This window comes from Callionymus lyra, chromosome 1 (assembly GCF_982586985.1).
Source record: "Callionymus lyra chromosome 1, fCalLyr1.hap1.1, whole genome shotgun sequence".
Taxonomy (NCBI): domain Eukaryota; kingdom Metazoa; phylum Chordata; class Actinopteri; order Syngnathiformes; family Callionymidae; genus Callionymus; species Callionymus lyra.
In genome coordinates, this window is record NC_141818.1 from 28,767,893 (window position 1) to 28,789,845 (window position 21,953).

At 39.0% G+C, this 21,953-nt stretch overlaps 2 protein-coding genes across 4 annotated transcripts in view; both read right to left on the reverse strand.

Moving 5' to 3' along the window:
* Positions 1–12,428, reverse strand: part of tbc1d1 (TBC1 (tre-2/USP6, BUB2, cdc16) domain family, member 1) — a 32,321-nt gene extending 19,893 nt beyond the window's left edge. The window contains exons 1-7 of one of the 2 annotated variants that reach the window (XM_087799871.1): positions 12,041–12,428; positions 2,631–3,185; positions 1,222–1,311; positions 1,033–1,137; positions 816–948; positions 551–642; positions 167–283 (exon numbers count right to left, since the gene is read on the reverse strand). In XM_087799871.1, the coding sequence (XP_087655997.1) occupies positions 167–283; positions 551–642; positions 816–948; positions 1,033–1,137; positions 1,222–1,311; positions 2,631–3,185; positions 12,041–12,352 (1,404 nt within the window). In that variant the 5' untranslated portion in view covers positions 12,353–12,428. Of the gene's footprint in view, positions 1–166; positions 284–550; positions 643–815; positions 949–1,032; positions 1,138–1,221; positions 1,312–2,630; positions 3,186–8,998; positions 9,182–12,040 lie in introns of those variants that run through there. The other variant, XM_087799879.1, reaches the window with a different exon arrangement.
* Positions 12,429–14,884: 2,456 nt separating this feature from the next.
* On the reverse strand, positions 14,885–21,825 carry pgm2 (phosphoglucomutase 2). Of its 2 annotated transcripts, XM_087799963.1 has the most exons (14): positions 21,744–21,825; positions 21,264–21,408; positions 20,403–20,570; positions 19,320–19,511; positions 18,983–19,066; positions 18,100–18,293; positions 17,847–18,036; positions 17,684–17,778; positions 17,297–17,477; positions 17,142–17,235; positions 16,950–17,079; positions 16,084–16,276; positions 15,533–15,666; positions 14,885–15,462 (listed from the first exon to the last, which is right to left on the reverse strand). In XM_087799963.1, exons 2-14 carry the CDS (start codon positions 21,336–21,338, stop codon positions 15,360–15,362), a joined length of 1,833 nt encoding a protein of 610 aa, XP_087656089.1. In that variant the 5' UTR covers positions 21,339–21,408; positions 21,744–21,825; the 3' UTR covers positions 14,885–15,359. The 2 variants fall into 2 exon arrangements, with proteins under 2 accessions (XP_087656089.1, XP_087656078.1); XM_087799952.1 differs by lacking the exon at positions 21,744–21,825 and having other exon boundaries at positions 21,264–21,490.
* Between the last annotated feature and the right edge of the window lie 128 nt (positions 21,826–21,953).

Consider the following 21,953-nt stretch of genomic DNA (forward strand, 5'->3'; position numbering starts at 1 on the left):
AACATCAAAGAGGAAAAATTAAAAAGATAGAAAATTAAACTTTGCACTTTACTGAATCAGGTAATTTTATACAAGTCTGGTATTGATGTCAATTTCTTTCCACATATATGCAAGTTAAAGGAAGTTTCAGTGGATATATAATAAAATATATAAAACTTTCAAATACCTGTTTGGTTTCCCCGTTAACTGTGTGCTGATGACTCTTCTGTCGCTCGTCGTATAGTTTCCTCAAAGACGTCATAACCAACTCGTTTTCTTCCTGCTCACTCTTTGGACAGGCTTTCTACACACGAACGACAAAATTGCATTTTATCAAGTGTAGAAAAAGTTTTTCCCCGAACCAAAAATGTGTGATTCACCAATATCACCAGCAGATGTCAGAGCAATCAAAGAACAAACTAAATGAACACTAAATATTTGTTTAAATAATTATAACTGATCTTTTGAGTGATTATATTTGTAATTTGTTTAGTATATATGACTGCAACGATTCTATTGAGGGCAGGAATTCTACAAGTTCTATTTAGCAGCACAGTCACAACAAACATACCATAGTGTTCTCAAAGATTGAAGCTTGTTCATGGTTGTCCAGCGTCGACACATGCCTCTGCAGCTCCAGCTTAGTTTTGGAAGGATTGAGACCTGCAAGTCCAGCAAAAGAAAACAAAATAAAGATCTGTGACTCCTTTTATCTACAGGAAAAGCATTTAAGAAAGATCATTACTCAATCATTCCAAGTCTTGCAGGTCACATCAGAGTTGAGCAAACTTGTCTTTAGATTGAAAGATCGAGCAGACAGACATGCACATTCTAACCTTCTATTCTTTCACAGAGTTTATGGAGCTGCTGCATGGGGCAGCTGCTGCACTGTTGGTTCTGACTCTTTGCATTCTGCTGCACGGCTGCTACAGAAAAGGCCTGTTTGAGAGTCAGCATGATCTCATCCACCTACAAGAACAAGTCACACGTTTTTAATTCTTCTCTCACAACTTTGAGCCGAGTGTTTATGAATAAATAAATCTGAAATCTTACCAGTGACTCATCCGTGCACTGAAAAACATAACACACATAGTGACAGTTGCCTCCTTCTACTGTCTCTCTGCAAATAAAGCCAAAGTGATCCACGTGCCGAATCCCCTTCAAAAAAGACAATGTGGTTGTCAGTAGGTGATGCCGGGTCACAAAACAACACACCATGAGTGGCAACATATTCAAACACACCTGTGAGCAGAAGGAGATTTCTTTGAAACTCTTTTCTATTGCAACTTTTTTAGTGTCAGGACTGACCAGGTAGATCTGAGATCTGCCGACCTATAACACAGAAAAAACATGTTTTTAAAGACGGTGAATGGGAAGAAAAAACATAGACACCAAGCTGAGCTACATGTAACGCACATATACAGTATGTAAGAAAACATCATCAGCAGGTCCATTTTCCTCCACAGTGAATGTTTATCTCAAGTACTTTGCTACTTGATTGTTCACAGCACACTGGCCTGTGTTTGACTTGATGACTTTCGTAGACAAACGTTTATTTTAGGAACCCATGTAAAGTAAATAAATCCATACACAATGCATCCATATAAGGAAGACACAGAATCACATGAGTTTTTCAATCCATCCTTTGGCTTCTCAGAGACGGAACATTTCCTGTCATTATTTCTGATCTGCAGGAAACGATTACGGATTTAACTCAACATGGACGAGATGAGAAGACGAGCTAGAACAGTGTAATGTAACAAATCCCTTGATCGTATCACATACACTGTCCACAGTCCAAGAAGAAACAGAGCAGAATTGACATCTTGTATATTTTCTGGGTGAACATTTAGTTATCTTGGCGCATGAACAGAATGTTCACCATACATTACTGTACCGATCATGTTAACCTAATTGAATCACTTATATTCGTTTATGATCATGTGTCAGTCAGTGTGGCACCTGATGAACTGGGACCAGGTTCAAACCAAATTTGTCCTCATCTGCATCTGCAGCTGCTCAGAGATGACAGTCCAGCTCTCGCCAGTGCTGACCACTTCCTCTTCCAACAACAAACAGGATAAATGCCATGAGGTCACCGAGATCGGCTGACGGTCAAAGTTCTGGTGAAGCTCGAGTCAGCAATTCTTCCTGCTGAGTCATTGTGGCGAGTGTTTGATATTTATTAACCATGTCGTGAGACTTTAGTAAAATGCTTCTTCATGTGGTCTGAAGAGAAGAACAAAGTTGTCGGACAACTTTCTTGTAAAGCAAGTTAAGAATTAATTACATTTCTAAGAAAAGATTTTGGTAGTTTTACACATTTTTGGACTTAAAAAGTCTGGGCAATGAACTTATAATGTGGTGCAAGTATTGTTGGACCTATGAAACACGGCCAAGACTTGACAGACAAGAGGCTAATCATTGACATGTTGTGTAGTGCATGCAAACTAGCAAGTAGAGCACCGACTGGATGAAAATACTTTCATGGACCTTTCCAAATCCACAAGTACGACTGTTGCTACATGAAGTTAGCCATGTTGCAAACCCCTAACTGGAACACGCCAGGGCAATTGTAGAATAGTAGAATACAAAAGGTAGTTTTCAACTGTCAGCCATTTTTGTAGCAATATTTACATTATGTACGTTACCGTGAACAGCATGGTCCGGTTCTCCTGCAAGCTGGTGGGCCGAACTCCAGTGGAGAGTATGTGAAAGTCACTGGTGCTGCCATGAGAGAGCTCAGGTGAGAGTCCATTTTCATCCAACCCCTGTAGAGACGGGAAGCTGGGGTCTCGCTTAAAAAGAAGTTGGCGCTTCGCTGAAGTGGGGCTCCTTTGTGCAGGAACACTCTCGTCTCCGTTTGATCGGAGGGCGAGCCCCCCCTCCGCGTTACGAGTTGAAACCCCTTCATGTCCGCCATGGTCTCCTGAGCTATGAGACTGGCCAAATTTGTCGATGCATTCGTCGATCAGTGCAGGGGGTGCTTTCTTGTGAGCCACACTCACACGGCCGCAAAATAAAACCTCAAACTTCTTGGAGAAGGCATTGGGGGAAAGTACTGAGGTGGTGCCTATGGAACTGGATGAGGAAAGAGAGGAGACGGTGCTTTCTGAAGATTCGGAGCCTCCAGAACTTGTGGAGGTTTTATCTGTGGCGTCATCGTTACGGGCGACCTGCCGCAGCGTACTGATGATCTCAGGAACCTGTAGAGACACCAAGTACCAGATTCAGAATGGGGGAAAGGAAAATAAATATTTTTTGTGAAGCAAGATTTTCAAAACCATTTGTTTTAATTGATCTTCAGAGAAAATCTGAAAATTAAATCAAAATAGAGTAGAGCCGAAGGAAACATGCGTAATTAGAAGTGAATACATTTGTGTAGTTTATTCTGGATTTTGGAGGTTTTTGTCATTTACTCTTATGGTTTTTCAAGCAAGGCAAGGTTCATATTAGGTTAATATTGATATTGTCATTATCACGTCTTTACCATACTGTATCGATTATTTTAAGTATACAATTCAATTCTTTGTTGTGTGCTCTTTGTGGTTATTGGATGTTTTCCCCTGATGCTGCTGTTAACTAAAGTTTCCCCTAGTGGGACTAATGAAGGAAAATCTAATCTTATTTATTCGACAGAACTGTATCGATTTATTTGTGCATTTAAGGCTCTCAAATAATATTTTGTGTGTTACCAAATATGCTTCATTATTTAATATAAATAATTACTTTTCTTATTTTAAATCAATTCACACAGTGTTCATTTTCGGGGGGTGTATTTAAACCTCTGGCCGCTAGATGGCAGCATTGATTTTTACCCCCACAGCCAAAGCGAAAATTAAATACTAGAAGATCCTGGGCCATGAATGAGGACGAGAGGATACAGTCGAGTCGACTCTCGCATCTTTTAAAGCTGTTGTTTCAACATCATTTGGTTTCAAAACAAATGAGAGCAGTTACGACTTCGTCAAGTCATGCTTCTGATACGTCTAGATAGTATCGCTGACTGCTGATAGCACCAGAACATGCTGCGACAGGTATGGTGTGAGTCACGGCAACATGATGAAGCATCATTCACTGTAGCACAGCTGTGTCTCAGTGCCCCTGAATCAAAGAGCCGTTGTTCAACTCCTGCTGCATTTCCTTCGTGTCCGAGAGTCTCATGAAACTTTCCCAGAAACAATGACCGCATCAGAGCCGACACTGTGCTTATCTAGTCTGCTCTGGAGAGTTGTGAACTTTGACCTTGTTCCTTCCGAAAGCAGTGCTGTATGCAACTAGGTATATCAACATCTCACCTTTTACAACAGAACTGTCAGCTAATGTACCAAAATAAATGAAATTACAGGATAAATAGTGGTTGGATTTTCCACCACACAATAAGTTTGTACGGCTTTAAAACATCCAGGGGTTAAGTAGCGCCGCAGCTCAAGTCTCTCTATGATAAAGCGTCCAGAACGACCCTAGGCTTTCTGCTCATGTCACTGACTTTGGCTCCAGCTTGTCTGACCCCATTGGAATAATTATAAATAAAGGGATGTTAAAAGGAATGTAAAAAAAGCCATCACATCCCTTCTATATATATATATTTTTTTTAATGTCAGTACAAAATTCACATCATCAGCGATTTTGATTTTTCATTCAAGTGGCTCTACTTTTTTGGTGTCGTTTTAATTACTTTAAAAACACGGAGATGACTCGTACCAAAAACAATAACAATGTTAACATTTTTTCAAACCTAAATTAAGTTGCCATTATTATACAGAGGAAGGACATATTCAAAAGTTGATCTACTGGTTTTATTTATTTATTTAATTTATAAATAATAATGGAATCTAAAACAGCAATTAAAAAAAAAAAAACCTCTTGCAATGGGGTCGACTTGAGTCCCTTCCTAAGATCCAGACCAGGCCGTATGAAACAGGATGTAGACAGAAGCTGTGTGACTCATAACAGTGATGTCATTCAAGAATTCTCACAAGCCACTGAAACTCCCAGCACACTTAAATCATGCTTGGGCACGGTGCTCCCGCCTTTGTTTGGAATAGAATACCAATGTCAGTTGGCACACTTAACTCTTCACTAGTCAGCAAGAAGTTAGATCCCTTAGACCTACAAACAGCTGCCTCAACACTTATCATTTTATCCGGTTAAAGAATTTATCCTTCGGGGGATCAATAAAGTATCCATCCATCATCTAAAGTAACTTTAACTAAGCAGGTTAAACATAAGAGGTGTTACAAATAGGTTATTGTTAAAAATCAATAAGAAAAGCCTGAAAATGATTTCCTAACAGAAAAGAATAGCTTGTGTCAACATTCAACATATTGGTTTTCTAGCATTAAGGTGAACAGATGAGACTCTAGTGTAGTGATGGTTTACATAACACAACAATGGAAAGGAACACAAAACACAATGAAGGTTGAACTGAGGACAATTAACATCATTTCATAATATTCAGCCTTGTAAAGTTTCAAATAATCAATATTTTACCAGCAAGGACAGTTTCTGTTTTAAGGGTTTTGTTCATGCAATAAATGCTTTACCTGACTGAGTGAAGTGTAAAGATTATGAAAAAAAAAAACATGACGTTTAATAGAAGTTAAATAACTGCAAAATGAGGAATAACTATTTGTTTGGAAAACATCGATTTGTCACCATGGTATTTAACTCAAACCATGAAACTGATATTACTAATAGAAACTATGAAATCCGAATATAATATGCATTAAATTGTGGGAAATAACTTGTTGGTGCTCTTGGTCGTACTGCTTGTGTAATGAAACATTTGCATCAGGAAGTCAAGTAGGAACATGATTTTTAAAAACTTCTCAGAGTAGCAGCAGTTAAAACAAGGACTCTCTTTTGAAAAAAAAAAAAGTTACATAAGTTACAAGGATGAAACAGAAACCGTTTTCAGTTGAATCTACAGAAAACGCTCAGTATGAAAGAGAAGATAGATGGTAGTCGGAATAAAATAATAAATTATAATAATCATAATTCAAACATTTGGACAACACCTTCCACCATCTAGGACCAGAATTCCATGAAGTTTTTTGTGTTTTGTTTGAAGTGTCAAAAAGAAACAGTTCAATTTCAATAAATTCCAATTATTAAGCTATTCATACAATTCTTATAATATTGTAAACATTTTAATTACTGTTTTTACCGTTTACTTTCATAATTTAATTTATGTTTAATGTTCGTTAACTTTATTTGAGAAATAATTTCACATTTGTCATTTGTACATCCAGCTCTAGGTTAGAAAAACAGAACTAAAAGACTCTACTTTGGAACTTCCCTCCATCATGTGCCTCTGAGCTAGTGAAGCGAAGCCAAAGTGGTTCAAAGTTCAAGAAAAAGTCAGCAGACAGCGAGAGAAAGTGAGTTATAATAAAAACAACGTTCACTAAATTGAAGGATGATAGTGATACATGGAACTAGAAGGGTTTTTTTGTGGAGCAGGACACGGTAAAGCTATAAACAAACATAATTTTCGTGCAGGGGTGGACCAGTGGATTCCTTAAAGGCTGTCGTATATACAATATGGCGGCACAAAGAAAATTACCTTTATATGATGGTAACACAAATATAATATATATACAATACAATAAAACAGATACAACACAGAATGTTTTTTTACTCCTAATAATCAAGTGAAAACGAACGCTTGTTGTACAATTCAGAAACGATTGAAAACCTTAACATAAAAGCTGCGAAATCTGCAAGACATGAGCTGATGTTGTTAAAAGCAAGAATATATTTGACAATTGACTTATCAGTGCTTAGACAAATAAGCTTTAGCCGCTAGATATATTTATTTTTTAACTCCTGCACACGATCTCAAGCTTGGCTTGGTTTAGATTAGTCTATCTTTGTATCTATAGTGATACAAGTAGGTCTAATATGAAAGTTTTTGACAATTATATACGTTAACCATCCACTTCTCCTTTTCAAGTTTTTAAAAACTATTGGTATAAATGATCATCAGATAACTGTACAATTGTGGAAAACCAGAGATTTTAGTAAGTTGACTAAAGGAGGGAATGAAATGGATTTGATTGTTCAATTACCGTATTTTCCGCACTGTAAGGCGCACTTAAAAGCCTTTAAATTTCTCAAAAAACGACAGTGCGCCTTATATATTATTACCTGGTAGGTGACTTGTTTTCAAACACTTCCATGACTGCGCTGACTGAGCCGACACGCCGTGGGCGGGATTAAATCATTGCGTCATCACTGGGTGGGATTAATGACGCACGTCTCATCATGGCAGACGACTATGGAGTAAGATTACTGCCACCAGTTTGAGCGAGTGTGTCTTGGTTGTTGTACACTCAAAAATTTTTTTGCACAAAATCACTCTGCTGCGCGCTCAACCAGTAATACATGTGCGTTCAACATGTCATAGACGCGCGCCCTAGCTGTAATACATGCGCTCAACTTCTCTGCTGCTCGCTCAACATTTGTCTTCTCACAACACCAGTCTTGCGCGCTGCTGCTTGAAGCCTTTTAAACATCATTTGAACATCATTACCATGGGAGTGAACGGAGTTATCAGAACGCTTAATAAAGTTTGACTTTATCTGACTGTTTTGTTGACATTCCCTTTAGCACAGCTTTATCAAATGGATGCACAACGCAACCCCAGTCAAACCTTTGTATCTTTTATTCTATGCAATTCTAAAATAGGCCATTCATTGAAGGTGCAATTTAAAATCCGGTGTGCCTAATAGTGCGAAAAATACGGTAATTTGTTATTGTAAAGGTTTGGCAACTTTGCTGCTGCTGGTCTTTGATAGACTGTTGTGACTTTGACACTTCAGTTTAGAAAAGCAGCTAAAATTGTTTACCTTGAGATTAAATTTAATTAAAATGTTTTATTGACCTGGGTGACACGTGTGGGCATTAACAAGGAGGTTATATGGACGGTGGAATGGGAACAGGAAGTAACCGCAGTAAGAGTGTTGTTTATACTTCAGTAAAACGGTGTCACATGAGGGAGTGGGTAATGAGGTCGCGAACAGGGGAACAAGTTAATAGTCAGAATCATGGAATAGAGTGCTCTGGTGATCAAAGTCTACAATATCGAATCATTATTTACATCAATACACATTTGAAGAAAACATTGTGGTCTCTTAACAAAAAAAGACCAGTGTGTGTGGAACAGACTTTCAACATGGCACAATTAAATGGAGCATCATGTGACTCGTTTCACAGTTTCCTCTTATAGGTCAGAAGGTGAAATCACCAATGTTTGTGTATAGAACAACTCTTGCATTGACTTTCATTTTCTTAATAGTAAATAATCACACTAACCAAAAACAGTTGGAAATACTCTTTAGACTTCCTAGGTTTACTAGACAATAATAATATAATTAATATATAAAGTAAAATAAACTACAATAAATATAAATATTATGTTGTGATCAACAGTTTTTTTTCCAACTCTTTTTTTTTTATTTTAACATTACTCTCTGTTTTGTTATGACTGTGTGTCCTGCAAACTTTAAATGATCCTTTTTTTTTTGCACTGACTGTGGCGATGTTGAAATTGTTTGTTTTTATCTTTCACATCCTTCTTAACTAGGAAATATCCATAGAGTCATAAAACTATAAGTGCATAAAGAGTTTCTTTGGAAACATTCAACAAGAAGAAAATTAAATGTAACGTGTTTCATCAGGTAATATGGCTTAGTATTGACATTCCATCCAGAAATAAATCAATGTCAAGGTTAATTCGGCTTTAATCCATAAAGGACAATAAAAATAAAAGTATCATAACAATAAACATAATAACGAATGGATTCAAAGATGACGTCAGTCTTCTTTTTTTTTTTTTAAATGAAAATCACCAAAACAGTGACAAACGACGGAATATTTGTCCAAATAGTTCCAATGACTGAATATAACTATCATTTAAGACTAAAAGTAACAAGTTTATAACTGGTGTTTCTCTCAGAAACTAGCAGTAAAGTCGCTGTCACGCTACAGCTAACTGTCCGCGCGCTCGACTCACATCTTTCTGCTCCTGTCTGCCGTGGAACAGGTTGAATCTCTGGAGTCTCGCTTTCATCCCATCGGCCATGAAACTCAACACCGCCGAGAAGGAGCGAGAAACCGTTTGGAACTTTGGGCTAAAACTGAGAAAACCTTGGTTGTCATTTCAACCGAGAAACAAGTTTGGATCCTGACTCCCAAGTTCCTGTGTCGAAATGTTAAGGTCACTTGTAAACAGAGCGACACATCCGGTTTATTAATTTCACAATAAGATTAGATTCCGGCGTAATAGGAAAGGCGACCATTATTTTCGTCCATTTTTTTGTTTAATTTCTGTATTTCCGTTTAATAGTTCTGCGCGCTTGATGCGGTAAATTCCACCAATAGCAGGCGGGGATGGTTTGACTCGACTCTAGTCAAACTGTTGCGCGGTAAGAACGTCCATGTACGAGAAAGTATGAGAGAAACGTTTTGTTTTTTATTCTCACGACAAATAACAATAAAGGCTTCCGGGGAATTAGTCAATAAGAGGTCGTAAAATGTCGAGTTTTTACTAATTAAAATAGAGAAAATTTGTCAAATTACAGGAATTAAAATCACTATAAAGTACCACTTTCAACTAAATAATATTCTGTGTATGACTTTTGAATCAAATGTATAATACAACGAATTATAATAATGATGTTACGACGTATTCATATATTATAAATAAAATGACATACAGTGGGAACAGGTCATAATACAAAATAACAACGTTGTTTTATCCGTTATGTTGATGTGTCACTTATAGACTATGTATAGAGCTTCCAGCGACATTATTAACTGAATGATAAAATAAAACTGTTAAAAAAAACAGATTAATTAATATTAAAGGTCTAAAGAAATGTAAGATGTCAATTTTCTTAAGATAAAAAGTAATAAAAAATAAGTATGCTGATCAGTTTATTGTTAGCGTCATTTTGTTACTGTGAAACGTTTCCATTACATCTCAATTGTGCATCTTTACCGCCTCTTAGTGGTTATATTTATTATTAATCAAAAGTAAGAACCAAATGGTCAGAGTGGGTAAGACCTATTAGAAACTTCTTTATTTATTTTCCCTGCACAAATGTATTGACTTTTTTACTTTTTCACAGACTCAGAATGTTATGCTCCCTACTAGTTATGTGGGTTTATTTTTCATTTCATTGGGTTTGATTTCTGGTCATGCTGTGTACAAAAGAAAAATTGAAGAATTAAATTTTAATTTTAAGTCTTCTATGGAGAGACGTCACTACCTGCTAGTTTCCCTTTTATACGAAGCTTTGAGATCAACGACAGTCTCTCTATTTACTATTAAACATAAACATCATTCAAAGATTGATGCGAAGATGAATCTTCCAAAATGTGAAAGTTTGTCTTTATGCTTACAAAATATCCCGAAATCCAACCTGCAACAGTTTTGCTGTGAGGCTGCAGCACTATCTGTGCAACAACTGCTTGTACTGAACCAAAACTGTACAAATATAAATAAGTGCACGTGAGGTCACAGCTGCTCGTGTGTTCACGTCTCATGACTCAGCAACAGGTGCTGTGACATGACCTCATCACACATTCCTCTGTCCACCCTGGTCTCCACTGACCCACAAATCCTTAACAAATACAACACTAACCGATCCATTGTTTCCACGGCAACCAGGATCGCCATCCTGCAGGATCAGCCAAGAGAAACTTTGCAACACCAGTAAACAACGACAAAAAAAACGCTTTAGCAATGTTGTGAAAAACTGTCATGTCATGTTTCTGTTGTGTTTTTGCAGGTTTTTTATCGATCAGCATGACTAGTTTTCTCAGATTGTTCCACACTCTTGTCACACACCAAGATATTAACATTGACTCACAAAACTTAAATCTGTTTTTCTCCGATCCACTTCCTACCTGTAGTACACTTGCAAACACTGATGTTGTGTAGCTTCTGCTTGTGTGTCAACAGTTTCTCACAAGGTCATGATGAACATGTCATCAGAGTCACAGTTGAGATCTCGCTGTCAACACAAGGTTTGTCATCTTGTTTTCCTCACACGCTCAGATTAGCATTAAAATTAGCAGCATTGCTAGGAGGATCCAGATGTCAGTATTCATTTACACCACAGTTCCACTCCCACTGCTGCACAATCTTCAGGATCCTACATCACTTTTTATCAATTATTGTGTCTTGAAAATTCACTTTTCTTGGATTTTAAATGGAAACTGGGGAGGTGAAAAGAAATTTTAGCTTTATCTGTTCACTTAAAATAAGTCTTCATACAAAAGGCAAACAATGTAACATTTAGATTTATATAATAAATCGAAATGTTTATTTAAAAGCGCCTGTCAAGAGACTCAAGGTCGCTTCACAATAAAATCACATAATACATCAGAATCACACAATACAATAAAACCTTGTATATGTGTATTAACCATTTAGAATTAGATTTATATCAATATTTAACATTTATATTTGATTTAGCATATACATAAAAAATTAAATGGTGAATGTGTTTATATTTAACATTAATATTTAACTTTTGGTTTGAATTCATGGTCTAACATTTAAATATATTTTATGTTTAATTAAAATTACATTTAAAATGTACATATAGATTTAACATTTGACCTTGTGAGATTTAAAAATATAGATTTAGATTTAAACGTTTAATATAAGTATAGTTGTATTAATATAATATATTTAACATTTGATTTGATTTCTTAATTGGTGAGAGAGATTTGCTAAATCTTCGATTGCTAGATTGTGCTGCTTAAGAGTGATGGTCTGATGATGAAGCTTCATGAAACAGTGTCATGTTGTTCAGAGGTCAGTAGTAGTAGGTGGCGCCATCATCTTTAAAATGATGTGACTTTATCTTGACATTCAGCTCCACATACACGTGACCTTGATGTCTTCTAATCTCACAAACCGTCTTGAAAATTAAAACTACTGATCCCTCAGTGAAGGTTTAAGGGGAAAGGTCAACTCAACCAGGGAGTACGAGGGGGCAGAAGACCCCCATGACATCAATGAAAGACCTCAGTCTTGACCCACCTTGGCTCGGTCCTGACAGCGGAACACGTGGCAGTAAGAGTCCGGGGCGTCCCTGAGCAGACATGCGAAGCTGCTGGGCTCCTGGCTGTTGTGGATCAGCTTGGTCACCTGATGAGGGCGACACTTGAAGAGCAGGCTGTGTCTCAGGGGGTCTCGGACCACTCCCTCCGGCCAGGCGGTCACACAGCGCACACTTGCGGCCGACACGCACAGGAGGACACGCTGGTTCTGGGTCGGGATCTGTCGGCCTCTTCTGCCCGAGGACTTGCAAATCTCCGCCACCACCCAGGGCAGCATGGCCATGGTGGTCATACGGTGGACCAGCAGAGAGCCCACCAGGGTCAGCTGGTACTGCACTTCCTCGTCCTCTTCGTCGATGATGCACGAGGCGGCGTTTGGTTCTCGAGGAGAGTCCAGAGTCCGTGTCAGTGCTGGACGTGAGCGGGTGATGGAGGTGTGGTGAGGACGAGGAGCTGCTGGAGCTTTCTTCACCTCAAAGTACAGACCCTCCATCGAGACCACCACTCTAGGGGTAGCACCGATGCTTGCAGAGGAAAACTGTGGACAACAGAAGGAAAGTGGACACCAATGTTCAGTGTTACAGAGAGAATGTTGTCATGTTAAACTTAATAAGTAGAAACATGTTTTAAGAAGCAAACAACTGACTTCGGTTTGTTCCTTCTTCTGCTAGCATGAGGCTTTTAGCACGCTGAGCTAATGTAGCTGTTGAGGTGGATATTACTCAAATGTAGGATTATATAAAAGCCAAAATAATCACGAGTGTCTCGGAAAGAAAATTTAATGCTATAATGTAATTTAATATAACACGCTAAAATCAATTAACAGAGTAAGCTAGCAATTAGCATTTCAGGTTAGCAATTAACTTTGAAGTGGAATCACTTCCTGTTTATTTTCTATATATAGCAAACTAGAATTAATGTTACGTAGAATAATTGTAATCATTTTTTTCAGCTTTTCTTACCTTAAGAAATTAGATATTTCAGTATAATGAATTTTATGTTTCATTTTTGCCATTAGTTGGATCTACTACTTAATACTTAATATTTTAAATAGGATGGTTATGTACAATCCATGTTTTATTTTATTGTTTTTATATCACGCAAGAATCCGTATTTGTGTATAAGTCCGTCATCGGTGGGTGAACTTTACCCAAGTGCCACAATGGGCTCTCAGATTTCAGCAGCATCTGGATGTTTGTGTTGTTTATGTTTCAGTGAAATACACAAGATATTCCATGAAAATGTACGATCGGTGAAAAAACAGTCCAGGGTTAATATAGGACACTAGAGTTGTCACAATATTTTGAGGGTTTTACCGGTCTTAAGTGCTTCTGGTCTCTTGGAGATGCTGAAAAGTGAATAATAATAATAATAATAATATAAACAGCCCCCGAAAAGAGTACATGTCGGTTATAAGAGGACATATGGTCGCCCTAATTCAGACGTATTTGCCCTTCAGTCAGCACTTGTTAAAATGTTGTTCTCTCGTTGTGTGTCAACATTTCATTTAGTTGTATTTTAGGATATTCATGACTCACACTGAACTGGTTTTAGTTTTGCTTTATTTCTCTCACACCGACATGTTTTACAAAATGTAATCATAGCATATCACACAATGAAAACACAATTAAAAAAAAAAGGTTTCGTCAACAATATAAAGTGAAAATTCACTATAATGTATAAAGAACACATTACACTATTGAAGACATTTTCCCACATAAAAATAATTGTATTATTCTGAAAACCAAAAACAATTTAGAATCATGTTGCCAAGCATGCATTAAGCAGAATGTATATTTTTATAATATAATGAAATGATACAACTGATTTTTAAAAACAGATAATTGTCCGGGTGTCGCTGTGAGGCCACCAGGACTATCATGTTGTTTACACCAACACAAGGCTTTGACCTTCTGTCATCTGAAGGACCAGAAACCATGTCAGCGTATATGAAAGTTCAAGAGGATTAAAGGAATTGTCTGAACTGGAGACACTGGTATCCAAATCCAAATCCTCTTATTAAGATAAGATAAGTGCTGAGAAATACACGACCGAGACTATTAAGTCATCCCCACGTTTGTCCTTGAAATAACCCTCTAAAGATCCAGAAACTAAACCAGCTACTTCACAATACTGTCAACACAGCAGGTTCATTTAAAAGATGTTTGACACAATTCAAAACTGTCATACCTGTTGAGGTCTCTAAGGTGGCAGCAGCAGCAGACGCTCGTGGACGACCAGAGAAGAATCGGTGGTTGGAGGGAGTTTGTGTGAAGTTAAATATAGTAGACGGGGGTCAGCCCCTCCCAGCAGAGCATGACAGCAGCGTGGCGTCTGCGTGGGCATTTGTATTCTCTCACAGCTGTCCGTCAAAATGAAGTCAAATCAACATTCGTTTTCAGTCTCTCACATAATCCTAAATGTAGATAATCATTGTAGTGCTGTTACACTGAATTCAACATATTATAAATGTTGCTAAAATTCGTTAGCATTAAAAGATAATATATATATATACAGTATATATATATATATATAATAAACATAACAATAAACAAAACATAAAATTATGCTACTAATAAAACTATACTTCCATAATAATAATGAGTTTATTTTATTTTTAAATCAGTGTTTTCGGTCACTACAGTGATCTTGTTACAAATGGTACTGCATTGATGGACATATATGATATAGAGACACAAAGGTATCTTTTTGTGCATTTGGGCTTAACTATGCATTCAAAAAAATATTGAATTATGATTATCAAACTTGAATACAATATTTAAATCTTAAAACTACTAATAAAACTCGAATATGGACAATCACATACCACAGATTCCCTTTTTTTTAATATTCAATTCTCACACATTTCCCTTGCAGTGTCAAGATTCCCCGGTAGAGGGCACACTCTGGAAAAGAAAATTGAAGCAAGACTTTCTGTTGCTGATGTTGGCTGTGAAGATGATCAGGATAAACCAACTGACAATTATTTAACATCTTAAAGCCTGCAATGACAGCAGTAGAGATTTAGTCGTAGAACCTTCAACAAACATTTTAATCTAGTCGGTATAAGGTGATATAAGACACCAACAAACAGTTGTGTGGTTTTAATTGTGTGTCGTGACCGAGCAGACAAGAACACAGTGATTGAACGTCCCTCTAAAGCTGTTCGACGATGGAAGGACGAGTGGACTTCAATGGCGTTTGACGACGTGATGAAGGAAAAGGGAAGTGAAGGTTAAAAACAGAGGCTCTGCTTGTGAGAGGAATGTGAAGAGATCTGGATCAGCACAGGTTCAGATCTACTCTGGCTTTGGCTGCAGCTTGTTTTTCTCTGGCTCGAAGAAGTTCTTCACGATGGCGTCGACCAGCTTGTCCAGTTCCTTCCCCAGTTGTTCCACGTCACTGTGAAAACAGCGGTTGAAAGAGTGAGATGTTTCACCTCATGTTGATGTCGGGTTGAACCTGTAGTCACCTGTTGCCGGGAGCAGCACAGAGCTCCGTGTAGTATTTGATCTTTGGTTCTGTACCGCTGGTCCGCATGGTGGCCACGCCTCCGTTAGCGAAGCTGAAGGTGATCATCTGACTGGAGCTGGACGTGGGGAGAACCTTGGGAGTGATCAGAGTCATTAGTGTTTGTGAGACAGAGAGACAGAGACACAGAGAGACACAGAGAGAGAGAGAGAGAGAGAGACACAGAGAGACACAGAGAGAGAGAGAGAGAGAGAGACACAGAGAGAGAGAGAGAGAGAGAGAGAGAGAGAGAGAGAGAGAGAGAGAGAGAGAGAGAGAGAGAGAGAGAGAGAGAGAGAGAGAGAGAGAGAGAGAGAGAGAGAGAGAGAGAGAGAGAGAGAGAGAGAGAGAGAGAGAGAGAGAGAGAGAGAGAGAGAGAGAGAGAGAGAGAGAGAGAGAGAGAGAGAGAGAGAGAGAGAGAGAGAGAGAGAGAGAGAGAGAGAGAGAGAGAGAGAGAGAGAGAGAGAGAGAGAGAGAGAGAGAGAGAGAGAGAGAGAGAGAGAGAGAACGTACTGCCTTGTTATCCGCTCGGTTGCTGTCGTAGCCTGTGGTCAGATCCCGTACGGCGGAGATGGTGAACCGTCCACATGTGGTCGGGTACGAGTCCTTGTTGCCGTCGTGGTTGCGTAGACGATTAAACAGGCCGCGGATGACGTTCTGGTCGTGGCAGATGAAGTAGGAGTTCTTGCTGATGTGGTAGCCATACCTGAGGAGGAGCAACCACAGGTTCAACATGGACAAGTAAAAGATGGAATATTCAGTGGACCAAAGTTGATTGTAAGGCTGTGTATTGGCAAGAATTATACAGATTATACACAGGGCCAACCATACGATATATTGCGACACTGTAGGAAAAGGAATATATTTGTAGTATTACGAGTACTTGACTCAAAGCATAACTTTGACAAAAGTCATAACATTTGTTTGGAAACCAAAATATGTCCAGATATTGGTTTTAAAAAGCTGCAGGAGTTGACTGTATCCTCTCGTCCTCAGTAATTGCAGGGATCTAGCAGGATTTTCATGTTCATTTAGCTGTGGATCTACCGCTGCCCTCTAGCGGTTATAAAGTTGATTGCCAACAAACAGCATGATCATTTAGCAGGTTCGTCATAAAAATATTTCTATCACCCTAGTTACTGATACAACACTTTATCAACGTTAGACTGAAGCGCCCTCTGCTGGAGATTATCTTAGGCCACTTTAGACCTGAGCCTTTGTTTAGTCGTCAGTTTAAAAACAAATATAATGCCCTCGTATCAGGAGGTTGTCACGGGTCAGCTGCGTAATTGTTCAAAAATAAAATGAGCAGGTTCTGGTAAAAACATTAATGAGTCGCTGTGGCTGGAGATTCAAACCACAGAAGCAAGAGAACTCACTCTTTGAAGATGGTCGTGAGCTGCTGCGAGAGGGTTTTTCCTTGGGCGGCCAGGACTGAGATCATCTCTCCAGCGATGGCGGCGGCACTCACTCCATCCTTGTCCAACACAGCCGGGCAGCACATGTACCCTGAAACACACACACATGTGAGACACACACCATTGATCCTCCTGCGCTCCCACAATATTTACCAATCGCCTCTTCGAATGCAAACAGAACCGTCTTGTCCTGGTCCAGGAGCTCTCTGGCCCTGTTCCCCATCCACTTGAAACCCGTCAGCGTCTCCTAAAGTCAAAGCCACACGTCAAGGAAAAGGACCGTTTCTTGAAACCGAAGCCGACCGAACCTCGAAGTGACAGCCCTCCTTGAGAGCGATGGCCCGCAGGATCTTGGACGAGACGGTGCTAGACAGCAGGTACAGGTTCCTCACAGAATTGGGATCGGTGTTGTGGCTCTTCCAGCAGTGGAACATCCACCATCCCATCAACGCTCCCAGCTCGTTCCCGGTGAACACTCGCCACTGACCGCTGCGAGACAATTCAACAGGTCAGCCTTTGAAAACACATCTTTATAATGCAGGGAAAACTACTTTATTTTGAAAGTGTTTGTTTGATCACGTTTTATGCTGTGGTGTGTTCTGGGAAGGGAGTGTGTCCAAGAGGAACGTCAACAGGTTGGACAGGTTGATCAGGAGAGACAGATCGCTACACTATAAAAAAAGAAAAAAGCCAACCTCTGTTTTTCTGCTATGGCGAGTCGATCAGCGTCCGGGTCGTTGGCCAGCACCACTGAAGCCTCCTCTGACTCCGCCAGGCTGAAGGAGAGGGTCTGGACGCACAAACACACAATCATTCAACTGATGACAATATTATAAAATGCTTGTGTCGTCGACGCACCAGGACTCCTTCTCCCTCCTCTGGGTTTGGATACTTCACAGTAGGAAACTCGGGGTCTGGATCCTTCTGCTCTTCTACTGCGTACGGTGGTTTCAGGTCAAAGGCCGCGAACGCTGCCTGGACGAAGGTGTGTCCGACGCCGTGCACGGACGTGTGCACGATCTTCACCTCCGACTTCTTGTTCACATCCCTGTGAGAGCGAGCGAAGAAGTGATTTGAGCGATTGTTGTGATGCATTTTCGTGTGGCCTCACCTGTGGTGACAGTGTCTCTGGATGGCCTTGAAGTATTCCTTGTGGACCTCCTGGTACGGGTCCTTGAGCAGGGCGCTCTTCAGGGCCTCCTCCGTCTGCCAGGATTCAGGCCAAGGTACCAGATTCTCTTCAATGGCCTTCGAGATGCCTTTGTCATGAGGGGAAATGATCTGGGCCCCGTTCTCCCAGTAAACCTACGACACACAAGTAGATCTTTAGGATGTGTTATTTTTATGTATCTGAGGACTGGACGAAATATCATATCAATATTTATATTGTTTATATATATATATTTTTAAATGGCTCCATTTTGTTTATTTGAAGACATTGGAGGATCATTTTAATCTTTTAAAAAAGGATTTAAAAATGAAATGGAATATTATGCGTTTAATGACTAAATAAAAGCTTGTATTGAATATAGGAGGAACATTTAGGACCAAAAAAAAAAAGATGTGGAACACGCATGAATTTTTTTGACGGTTTCTTTACCTCATACAATAAATTCCTGTATGTCTTATATGACTTTGAATAAAAAGTTATTTTGCATTGTAAACCATTTTATGGTCCAGCCATACTTCAATCTATATACAATAGAAATAACAACCTTTCACCTCTGCGACTAAGAACATTTTAAAAAACCCATTAAGTTTCCAACAAACTTAAATAGAAACTATAGTGTTATGTTTTAATTCGATCGTGAAACTCTATTGTGTCATCAGTGTCGGTTTGTATGAAAGTCTCTTTACATTGAAATATTTACATTAGAAAATTATCTTAAGCCCCGCCCACTGAAAACCTTTCCTGGAGATGAAATCTAATTGAATCAAACTTGACGATGTTTAACTATAAAAAAAAAAAAGAAACTTAATGGCGACGACTTTACCTTGTAACCATTGTCTTGTTTGGGATTGTGAGACGCCGTCACCATGATCCCGGCACACAGACCCAAGTGTGAGACGGCAAACGGCTGTACAGAGAGAAAGAAAAAGAATTTCAAATGGTGACGTAGAAAGATGGACAAACACATCTTGAGTATTGAGTGAATATAAACGCATGGACTATAGTGCCATGACCACAAAAGTTTAAAGTCAGTCCTGCTCTGATGTTTATGTTTCACATTATGTAATATGTGATTTTGGACTGGAATTTGCCCCCCCGTCTGTCAGCCCCTCTGTCAGACCAGGACCAGCGTGAATGGTCGACAAAACAAGAGGGTTTACCACAAAGGGCGTGGGGGTGATGTCGGAGAAGAGGTGGACCGGCACCCCTCGACTGATGAACACGGCAGAGGCCAGGCTGGCGAAGCGCTTGCTGCTGCCGCCGCTCGCAGGGTGAGCCCGGGCGTCGTAGCCAATCACGACGCCTTGTTCTTTCAGGTTCTTCAAAGTCTCTTCCAGGTAACGACAGAAACCCTGTTGGAGTAAAAATACAACTTATGAGACGAAGCACAGACGAAGAATACGTCCTCGACAAAGAAGCATTCTGTAAATAATCATCAGTAAAGTGTCCGAGAACCATGTCTGTAAACTTAGGTGATGACATCATTCATCTGTGTGTCTATTATAGTTCCTCAAAAGCTGTATTTGTACTTTTCTTTTAGTCAGTACTGCTTCAAATTTAATTGTTTTGGGATTTTATTTTATTTCCTTAATGATATGTTGATTAAGTTTTGGGTTATTCAAAGTGGGAGCATTTTCTTTTATTAATTGACCTTTAGGTCTTGCCCTTCAAAATAAAACTAAAAACCAATACAAGGTTTTGTAATTCCTTAAATATAAAAACTTAGTGATTTACAACAAGAATCTTAAATAAAAATATATGATCAAATAATATTTTAAACTACACCTCTAAAACGCCATTGTCACAAGAGTCATACATGACAAACCCATTCATAAATCATTATAAAGCATTTTTATGCAACACTTTGATGGTTAATAATCTTCAGTTTTGTGTTGCCATTAAACTTCTGCCCGCTGGATATCAGAAATCATTACATCAGGCAATGACTGGGGACGAGAGGATACAGAGGATATAGGATATAATGTGTCAACAATCATTTAATTATTTGTTTTGCCTTCCTATTGAAGCTTTTTTATATATATATATTTTGACTTTTGACTTGAATTCCAGGACATAATTTGAGCCACGAGGAAATTCAACTACCCCCCCTGCTATAAGTGAAGAGGCATTCTCAGATCACATGCAGGTCCATTTAGTTTATTGTTATTAGGTTATTTCTAGAGCGCCTTTCTAGACCAGGCTCCCAAAGCTCCCACTTAAAGATATGTTGGGTAAAGACACACCTGTGTAGTCTGGATTATAGTGAGGTCGTTCATACAGGACACCCCGGGACCCATGGCTGCTCTTAGACCTGCCGTCCCGAACTCCATCCGAGAAGAAAACCATTTCTTCAAATCGTCCAACGATCCATCTCTGAGCCGGTCCTGGACCAGAGACTTTGTGTTGGGATTCTGTTAAGACAATAAACTAATTTCTAAGAACATATTTATTCTTTAAAGACAAACAAAAGGTTGGATTGATGTCCATTATCCACGTCATGCTGCCAATAAAACTTCACTAACAAAGTTATCTAATGGGTTCTTCTGTGCTGGTGTGTGTCTAAGTGGCATCTCGTGCTCCTGAGACCATGAATGACTCTGTTCATCCGTGCAGAGGTAGAAATGCAGGCGGATCTTATTAGACATAGAAATGTTGTCAAGTGTACATGTAGAGAATCAGAGAAATGCTCATGCAAAAATGTTCATTTTTCATTCATTCACTTGAGTAAAAATTCTGACAGAAACCTCGCTAGAGCCAGACTAATTGGCGGTCAGGCATTTTCTAGACTTTGACACAATAAAACGCCGGGTTATTCCAGGAAGCGCTGTCAGTATTAAAGCTGTGGAACTTTACAGTGACAGTGAAGTTTGAATATATCTAGTTTAATTCAACACAACGAATGGTTATTATTCGTCCTCAAATTATTTCAATTAAACTCATTTTATAAATATAACTAATACTAAGCGACGTCAACCTTATGAACGTTAATGTTCATCAATTACTTTGAAAGAACAAACAGGAAAAAGGAAACGAGGATCAATATTGACAGAAAGTAATAGTATATAGAGTAGCATAAATGTGGCTAACAGTTAGCTTCACTTCACCTGGTCATACTGCAGCCAGTGTCGCACAGCCTGGTCCAGCTGAGCGTCTCCCGTGGAAGCGACTGTGTCCTCCATGTCTTCTCTGCGGGTCCCAGTGAAGTCCAGGAGGCTCGGTGCTGGAGCCACAGTCCAGAGAGGAGGGTTCCTGGATGACAGACCGTGAGGCGGAACCGCGCGTCACGTCACGTTACCGTAATAGCTGTAGAAGCTGCGCCGGAACACGGTCAACACAGCGGAAAATTTGTTTTTTTTTCACTACATAAAAGAAACTCAATTATTTTCATGAATATTTTTCAACATACTAAAAGCCTGAGAAAATCCAACTGTATAATTAAAATTATTGTTATTGCATTGTTACTATTTATTACCGTAAATACGTCAGGTCTTATTTCACCCGCATGTAAACACGATTAAATATAACTTCTAGTCCACATATTAGCAAGTTAATAATGTATTTATATTATGGTTACTTAAACTTACTGTATCTTTATTTGAATTCTTTCGGCAACCGTTCGAGGAATATTTATTTATCGAAATCTATTTCCGTCTCAGTGGACTATGGCAGCAGAATAATGGACAACTCTAAGGTTAATGGCTTTTATTTGCAAATAAATGCAAATGATGTCACAAGGAAGCGTCTACAAAAACAACAACAATATAGTTTAAAAATAGAGTATTGTAATATAATTG

What these genes read in the sequence shown, in the direction of transcription:
- pgm2 (XM_087799963.1), bottom strand. Translation starts at nt 21,338, where the DNA reads ATGGAGGACACAGTCGCTTCCACGGGAGACGCTCAGCTGGACCAGGCT. An exon ending in TCACCCCCACGCCCTTTGTG is followed by an intron (nt 19,067 to 19,319) that starts GTAAACCCTCTT and finishes CTCTCTGTACAG; the next exon opens with CCGTTTGCCGTCTCACACTT. An exon ending in CAGAGACACTGTCACCACAG is followed by an intron (nt 18,037 to 18,099) that starts GTGAGGCCACAC and finishes TCGCTCTCACAG; the next exon opens with GGATGTGAACAAGAAGTCGG.